Here is an 8,352-nt window from a genome sequence, read left to right as displayed (position 1 = left end):
ATTACAGGGACAGAAAATAGATCAATGGTTACCAAGACTTACAGGTAGAGGAGTGTGTTTACTACGAAGAGGCATGGGGGAATTTTGGTGGGGAGGAATTTTGGTGAGGAAGATGATGGTGGAACTATTCTATTCCTTGATTGTGGTAAACCATCTGTCAAAACTTAAAAGAATGCTTGGGTGGCTCAGGTGGTTAAAGCATCTGCCTTTGGCTCAGGTCATGATCTCAGGGTCCAGGGATCAAGCTCCAAGTTGGGTTGGGGCTCCCACTCAATGGTGAGTTTGCTTGCCCCTTCCCCCTGCTTATGCTCTCTCAAATTTTTTTTAGGATTTTAGTTACTGGGCGGCTAATGCCTGGGTGGCTCTGTGGGTTAAGCCTCTGCCTTTGGCTCAGGTCAAGATCTTGGAGTCCTGGGATCGAGCCCCACATTGGGCGCTCTGCTCAGCAGAAAGCCTGCATCCCCCACTCTCTACCTACTTGTGATCTCGGTCAAATAAAATCTTGAAAAAAAAAATTTTGGGGGGGGGGGTTGGGAGGAAGAGGACACAGGTAATGGGAAGGGCAGAGGGTAACGAATGGCAGACTTCGCAATGAACAGGGAACCTGATGCAAGGCTCAATCCAGGATCTGGGGGATCATGACTTGAGCTGAAGACAATCAACTGAGCCACCCAGGTACCCCTCAAATAACATCTTAAAAAAAAACCTCCCCAAATTGTATGAAAGGTTGAATTTTAACAATATGTAAATACTTTTACAAGGTAAGGAAAAACCTTTAGATTGCTTAGTAGTTTCCTATTGTTTTTGATTACTTGGGAATAACATTAACTTAGCATTACCTTTGTTATCATGAGGTCTCTTTCACAGAAACCAGAGCTCTAAACTCTTGAAACCCATGTGCCCTTTTAAAGGCAGTCCAATGTCAATACCACTTTCCTTAAATCACTCATTTTTGCTAGTAGTTGTTTAAAAAACAAAGGAACTTGTGGAGCGAGCGTGAGGACATTAGAAAGAAGTGAATTGGGGGAAATCGGAGGGGAGGGGGTTGGAGGTTAGGTGAGCCTGGTGATGGTTATTAAGGAGGGCACATATTGCATGGAGCACTGGTTGTGGTGCATAAGCAATGAATCTTGGAACACAAAAATTTTAAAGAAAAGGAACAGGGGCACCTGGGTGACTCAGTGTTAATTTAAGCCTCTGCCTTCAGCTCAGATCATGATCCCAGGGTCTTGGGATCGGAGCCCCGGGCTCTCTGCTCTGCAGGGAGCCTGCTTCTCCCTTTCCCTGCCTGCCTCTGCCTACTTACTTGTGATCTGTCAAATAAATAAAATCTTTTAAAAAAAGTAAAGTACAAAATCATATGGTCCCTCCCAAAGATTTCCATTGGATTAGGGGTCAATTAATTACCTTTCAGGAAAAAACTGTGGCAGTTTCATCAATTTTTTCCCTCTTCAAAAAAATCACTAAGACCATGTATTTGTTAGGCTTCAATTCTAGTTTTAAGTCAAGGAAATTCCCAGACTTGCAAATAATGGGAAGGACTCTGATACCACCTACATGGAAAACGATCTACGCATTGGTAGTGAAGGGTATTATAAAACAGGTTATTAAAAAAAAAAAAAAAAGCACATAAAAAACCACCACACTTCAGGAAGGTAAACAAAAAAGGGTGAAAGGGTCTTACTCCTCCTCTCAACTAAAACATGCACCCCCCCTTCCTTCCTTGCAGGACACAGAGCTCATTGTTGACCCCCTGCAAGCTACAGTGGTTAACTCCAGAATGTTAATCTTAACTTTCAGTTGACTAAACCTCTGCAGCATTTTGTGGTAACAAATGAGGTAAACATTTGGCTACCAATCTTAAAGTCTAATCAAAAAAGTCACATTAACACACAAGAAATGGTCACCCTTTTTCTAGAGTTGCCCATTTCAGGTAACAGAGTACACAAAATCTATTTTGTATTGAGCTGTCATCAACCTGCAAAGTTCAACTTAATACACATGAAATCCAGTTTTTTTTTAATATTTATACCCCATACTGAAAGCTACTAAAATCAAGGACTCTATCTGTATAGCCAATAACTATTAATGGACAGGACTCAACTAACCAGATGAATTCTCATGCTTGTGTGAGGTAAATGACAGCAAGGGTATAAAAAATTGAGCTCTGATCTGTCTGAAAACTTATTTTAGATTGCCTATTCTGAGCATTGGATGACTAACCAAAATAGTTTTCTAAAAAAAAATCAGATTATGCTTTACTGAAAAATGTTTTAACTCCTAAACCAGTAAGTTTTTTGGTTTCATGTTCTGAAATCACACCAGAATTCCTGGGACGAAGGTCAACAAGCTCCCATCTAAGCTTCCTTACAAACATGGGTAATTCAGCAGCTGGCCAATTTAGGACATGAAGGTCAAAGCATCAGTTTGGGGCATTTTGGCTCAATTTTCAATTCAAACACAAAATGCAGTTAGTATAAAAAACCCAAAAGAGCTCAAGTAAAATGCTCTATCTCTTTAATTTCAGGTTTCAAACTAATTTGTAGTGACCACCAGTAGATGGTGCTCAAACCAAGGTCATTATCTGTATTGAGTATATAGAGTTAAGCACACTAGACAAGCTGAACTTTCCTGGACACTACCCCCCTCTCCTTCAGATCCTTCCACTCAGTGGGATGATTTCTCTGGTTTGGTTTTAGGGCATGGAACAAATCCCTTCAAGCAAAGCATCGTCCGAAACTTATGCCAGCTACCATTTATTGATTTATTTTTAAGAAAACTTAGGTCATCTCTAACACTAAATCCAACAGCACATTTGCACAGACAAGCAAAAAATACTTGAAGTTGCAGACAAAACCTTTTATTAGTTTATTTACAGGCCTTATCAGTGCTCCTGGTACTATCATTAAAAGACCATTTTACCTAACTTAGAAAATGCTCATCTTTTCAACTGTAGTCATTTCCTATTGCCTATGCCTGCTATAGTACGCATTTCACTCAGCATTGTTTACCTACCAGGTTATCCTCTGCTTTTTGCCTGATAGTTGCCTGATAAATTCCCCTTTCGTTAAGAAAAAAGCCTACTCAAGAGAAGTTCAAATGGTTGATTGTTTTTTCATCAAATGCACCAGTGCTGAGATTTGCCAGCTATCTATTGCCAAAAATTAGATTGTTATCACCCAAACACTATAAATTTATTACTATATGCAATTATAAAATCACCACAGTAATCTTTAAAGATCTTTTTACATCCTGTTCATTTACTTCCAACTATCATTCAATATTCCATTTTTGGAATGACACTTGGAAAAACCTTCAAAATAACTTCAAACTAAAAAAAGCTTACCCTACAACTCCAGTCTAAATTTGAGTATCTGACCATCACACCTCTTCAAACTGGGCTTGATCTCCAGTTCCCTCTTCACCCCAAACTTGCTCTTTTAAAGATGAAAATTCCTATTTTAAGTGGATTTCTAGTTCTTATGTGACCGTAGAAAACTTCTAGACTTTCTTCTAAAATCTAGAGAAAAAATTAACTACCATTAAGAATGTCACCAAATGCTTCTTTTAGGTACTTTAAACTACTTTACAGTATTTATAAATGGGACATTAAACATTCCAGTAAGTGGGAAATTAATATGTGACAATGTATCAAGTTTACTCCCTAGTGATAGAAGTTTATATGCAACACATTAACTTTGGTATATAGAACTTAACCTGTTTATAGTACAAACTGTCTTGTGGTCATTCTTTGCTTATGTAAATTATGTTGCACTAAACACTTCTCCCATAGCTTTTTGCTATGTACTTTACCATTTCCTTCCCTTAGACAAAGTGAAGACTCCAAGATCCCACCCAGGAAAAAATGTTACCTGAAATTTCAGTTTCAGCATATTATAACATTAGAAACAGGATCTGTGCAACTTACCCTTTTACTTAATAGTACAAGGTTACAGTGTTGACCAAAAGAAAACACAGATTTCTCATTAAACTTTTGTTTTAATGGGTCTCAAAATTCTGTGACAGATTTTTGGTCAAGTTGTTTCCATTAAAAAGTACTGATTTTAAAAACTAATAACTTAAAACTGCCACACACACACAAAAAAACAAATGGTCCACAAAACATTCTCCTTTCCTTCTGAAGGTTTTACGATGCATTGTTATCATTAACCAGTCTTTTACTATTAAACTTAAATGGCCAATTGACACAAACAGTTCTGAGACCGTTCTTCCACCACTGATTAAGACTGGGGTGGCAGGTATTGGGGATAATATTCATTTAGCCTTCTGAGCTTTCTGGGCAGACTTGGTGACCTTGCCAGCTCCAGCTGCCTTCTTGTCCACTGCTTTGATGACACCCACAGCAACCGTCTGTCTCATGTCACGAACAGCGAAACGGCCTATGAAAACAAATTTTAGATTACCATCAGATTCTACCAAGCAATTTTTTCCCAGCTTCAATAATTCCCTAATTACACTCAAGTCCTCCTTACCCAGAGGAGGATAGTCAGAGAAGCTCTCAACACACATAGGCTTGCCAGGAACCATATCAACAATGGCAGCGTCACCAGATTTCAAGAACTTGGGACCATCTTCCAGCTTTTTTCCAGAACGACGATCTATCTTCTCCTTCAGCTCAGCAAACTTGCAAGCAATGTGAGCTGTGTGACAATCCAGCACAGGTGCATATCCAGCACTAATTTGGCCTGGATGGTTCAGGATAATCACCTTTAAGTAAAGATTTACATTTAGTAAGTCTCAAAAGACAAGAGTCTGGCAGTAAGAACATTGCCACTTTAAAAGTTGTTACCTGAGCTGTGAAGCCAGCTGCTTCCATTGGTGGGTCATTTTTGCTGTCGCCAGCCACATTGCCACGACGAACATCTTTGACAGATACGTTCTTGACATTGAAGCCCACATTGTCCCCAGGAAGAGCTTCACTCAAAGCTTCATGGTGCATTTCAACAGACTTGACTTCAGTTGTAACGTTGACTGGAGCAAAAGTGACCACCATGCCAGGCTTAAGAACACCAGTCTCCACTCGGCCCACAGGGACAGTACCAATACCTAAAATATTTGACAAGTGTGGTGTCAACTACCTTATGGGAAGAAAACATGGCAACCTACACAATTACATTCTGATTAAGAAATATTCAACTTACCACCAATTTTGTAGACATCCTGGAGAGGCAGACGCAAGGGCTTGTCAGTTGGACGAGTTGGTGGCAGAATGCAATCCAGAGCTTCAAGCAGTGTGGTTCCACTGGCATTCCCATCTTTACGGGTGACTTTCCATCCCTTGAACCAAGGCATCTAAAAACAAGATTGCCCATTAGTGTTCCCCAAAAAGAGTTGTCATTTAACATCAAAATTTGACACATCACTTTCTCTAAAAGTCTTGACATCACTTACATTAGCACTTGGCTCCAGCATGTTGTCACCATTCCAACCAGAAATTGGCACAAATGCTACTGTGTCGGGGTTGTAGCCAATTTTCTTAATGTAGGTGCTGACTTCCTTAACGATTTCCTCGTACCTCTTCTGGCTGTAGGGTGGCTCAGTGGAATCCATTTTGTTAACACCAACAATTAGTTGTTTTACACCCAGTGTGTAAGCCAGAAGGGCATGCTCACGGGTCTGCCCGTTCTTGGAGATACCGGCTTCAAATTCACCAACACCAGCAGCAACAATCAGGACAGCACAGTCAGCCTTTAAAAAGAAAAAAAGACCTACCCCGTTAAGTGTTTTTCCAAAAAATGAACTCCCCCCCCCTTTTCCGATGGAGCATTTAAATCTAGTGATTTTCTAGCTATTAATCCTACAAACCTGGGATGTGCCTGTAATCATGTTTTTGATAAAGTCTCTGTGTCCTGGAGCATCAATGATGGTCACGTAATACTTGCTGGTCTCGAATTTCCACAGGGAGATATCAATGGTGATACCACGTTCACGTTCAGCTTTCAGTTTATCCAAGACCCAGGCATACTTGAAGGAGCCTTTTCCCATCTGTAAGGATTAAGAACAGTTACTATGTAACTAAACATAACCATACTTCAACCTGAAATCCATTACTCCCACTTAAGCAAACTCTCAACTCCATTTTATAGCTGTTTAATAGCTTTAACTTCCCTGAGTTATCTAAGGGAGCACTAATTTATTCCACCCTAACTAACACGTTCGGGTATTAACTAGAGCCTAGTTTGGGGCAGTTAACACTTGTTGGCTTATTTGAACTATCTTTCTCCTTACGGTTAAGGTTAATGTACCTACCTCAGCAGCCTCCTTCTCGAATTTTTCGATAGTTCTTTTGTCGATCCCACCACATTTGTAGATCAGATGACCAGTAGTGGTAGACTTGCCCGAATCTACGTGTCCGATGACAACAATGTTGATATGAGTCTTTTCCTTCCCCATTCTGGTTTAGGATGAGCGGTGGTTTTCACGACACCTAAATTGAAGGTGGGTTAAAAAAAAAAACCTTGAAACTACGGTTTCAGACTTGAGAATAAGCCACGACCCAAACTCGCAAAGGGCAAATTCCAAGGAGAATTACAATCAGTGCCAAGCCGGCCCAACTCTCGTCTCCACCCACTAAGCGTGGGGCTAACTCCACCGCATAAAATCCCCTCCCCCCCCCCGAAGGCGGCCTGCTTCCAAGGCGTTGAGGAGAAACCGAGGTGCCAAAACAGTGCACGGTACACCGTGGGGTCACAGGAAGCAGCGGCCGAAGAGGGAAAGGCCCTTTTCCTTTGTGTGGGTGACTCACCCGCCCGCTCTCCCGGGCCGCCGCGTCCTCCATTTTGAGCTCCCTGCAGTACGGCCGGAGAGCGGCCATCTTTCCGCGCACGCAACTGGTGCTGAGCGGGCCGGCCTTGCCGCCCGGGGTGGGGACCGCATATCGCGGCGCGAGGCTGGGCACCCAAGCCGCCCGGCCCACTCCACGAGCCTCCCCCGCGTCCGACTCGGAGGCCACGGCTCGTGGGGCCCCCCTTCCCCCGCCTCGTCGTACATGTGCGCCGGGACGAGAGGGCCTCGCCGCCGCCCTCCGCGCCTCGCGGCGGCCCCACACCCCAAGAACCCGAGGACCGCGGAAGGCCCACCCGGTTGAGATCCTGACCAACCTCCGCCAACCTGTGTCGACGGGAAAAAAAACCATAGCGACTTTTTTTTTTTCTTAAAAGCTAGACGTCTGGACTTAAAACGACTGTTTCCACCGAACAAGGTGCGGCCGAACTCGCACGCGGCCGCCACACCAGCCAAGCCAGGCCTCAAACCAACCACGAGGCAGGCGAAGGTCCTAAAAAACCGCAAGGCCTCGAAACTTCCCACCCACTCACAACCCTAAATTCGGGGTCAAGAACATCGGAAAGTAGCTCGGTGGCGCGGCAGTTGCTAGAAGCACGCGAGGGCCGGAGCCGGCTCTGAGAGGCCAAGCCCGCGGAAGCCACACCCGGCACTCACCTGTGTTCTGGCGGCAAACCCGTTGCGAAAAAGAACGTTCACGGCGGCTACGGCACTTATATACGGTCCTCCCCCACCCTCGGGGAAGAGGGCGGAGCCAGCACACGACACCACTTTCCCAGTTTACCCCGCGCCAACTCCATCAGGCACCCGTTCAATCGCCGTCCCCTCCCCCTACGTCTCGGGGACCGTGGGCGATGTACGCTCAGCCCACTGAAGAGCACACATCGCCTCGCGCATGCTCCTCTCGACCCCGATGACGACGAGAGCGAGTGGGTGGGGAGGCGTGGACGAGCCATCCTTCGGTTCTAGGTTAGCGAGAGTTTAACGACGGTCCCTGGGATTCCCCAAGGCAGAGGCGAGTCCTTCTTTGTATGAATTACTCTTAGCTCCAGCTGGGGAGGGTGGGGGCGGCGAGGAGGCGGCCCGGCGGGGAAGTATAGAATCTTCCCTTTACGGTTCCTGGTTTGACTGCAAAGATGCTGTGGAGATTTGGAGTATTCTTCTCCTTGGCCATAGCCCTCCAGTTCTTAGCCTAGTCCTCCCGAAGATCCGGGACAGTCCCTTTGAGCCGCTTCCTCCGCTCGTCGCAGGTCTGTCCCGGGCTGGCTCCTCCCCAGATCCCCTCCGGGCTAGAGAGAAGTACAAGGCCCGGGCACTCAGGGCCACGAGGGTCGGAGGACGCAAAGGGCCGCCTTCACAGCTCGAGAATCCGTTAAGGGCTTCACCTCGGTGGCGGTGACCAGTACGAATATGATCTTGGGCTGGCCTCTTGGCTTTTTCCATTTAAAGCCCGCTGCTTTGATCGAAGCCCGTACCACACGTTCACCCCATATGGTACTCCAGACGTCTGGTTTTTCAGTTTAGAATAGATTCAATCCCACACTTTGC

The 8,352-nt window shown here is 44.7% G+C and overlaps 1 protein-coding gene across 2 annotated transcripts; it reads right to left on the bottom strand.

Moving 5' to 3' along the window:
* Positions 1 to 2,844: 2,844 nt before the first annotated feature.
* LOC309858383 (elongation factor 1-alpha 1) lies at positions 2,845 to 7,695 on the bottom strand. Of its 2 annotated transcripts, XM_082751071.1 has the most exons (8): positions 7,462 to 7,695; positions 6,271 to 6,448; positions 5,827 to 6,006; positions 5,413 to 5,709; positions 5,163 to 5,313; positions 4,811 to 5,067; positions 4,494 to 4,728; positions 2,845 to 4,400 (listed from the first exon to the last, which is right to left on the bottom strand). In XM_082751071.1, exons 2-8 carry the CDS (start codon positions 6,412 to 6,414, stop codon positions 4,276 to 4,278), a joined length of 1,389 nt encoding a protein of 462 aa, XP_082607197.1. In that variant the 5' UTR covers positions 6,415 to 6,448; positions 7,462 to 7,695; the 3' UTR covers positions 2,845 to 4,275. The 2 variants fall into 2 exon arrangements, with proteins under 2 accessions (XP_082607197.1, XP_082607196.1); XM_082751070.1 differs by lacking the exon at positions 7,462 to 7,695 and having other exon boundaries at positions 6,271 to 6,697.
* Between the last annotated feature and the right edge of the window lie 657 nt (positions 7,696 to 8,352).

The sequence above is a fragment of the Mustela nivalis genome (genome assembly GCF_964662115.1).
Source record: "Mustela nivalis genome assembly, contig: HAP1_SCAFFOLD_2283, whole genome shotgun sequence".
Lineage (NCBI taxonomy): Eukaryota > Metazoa > Chordata > Mammalia > Carnivora > Mustelidae > Mustela > Mustela nivalis.
Note: the sequence above shows the minus strand (reverse complement) of the source record. Positions and strands in the feature narration are given on the sequence as shown.

Bases quoted from the DNA above. Each gene is read 5' to 3' on its own strand.
- LOC309858383 (XM_082751071.1), bottom strand. From the start codon at position 6,414: ATGGGGAAGGAAAAGACTCATATCAACATTGTTGTCATCGGACACGTA. The intron at 5,314-5,412 runs GTAAGTGATGTC...TCTTGTTTTTAG, and splicing joins TGCTGGAGCCAAGTGCTAAT to ATGCCTTGGTTCAAGGGATG. The intron at 4,729-4,810 runs GTAACAACTTTT...CTTTACTTAAAG, and splicing joins CAGCTGGCTTCACAGCTCAG to GTGATTATCCTGAACCATCC.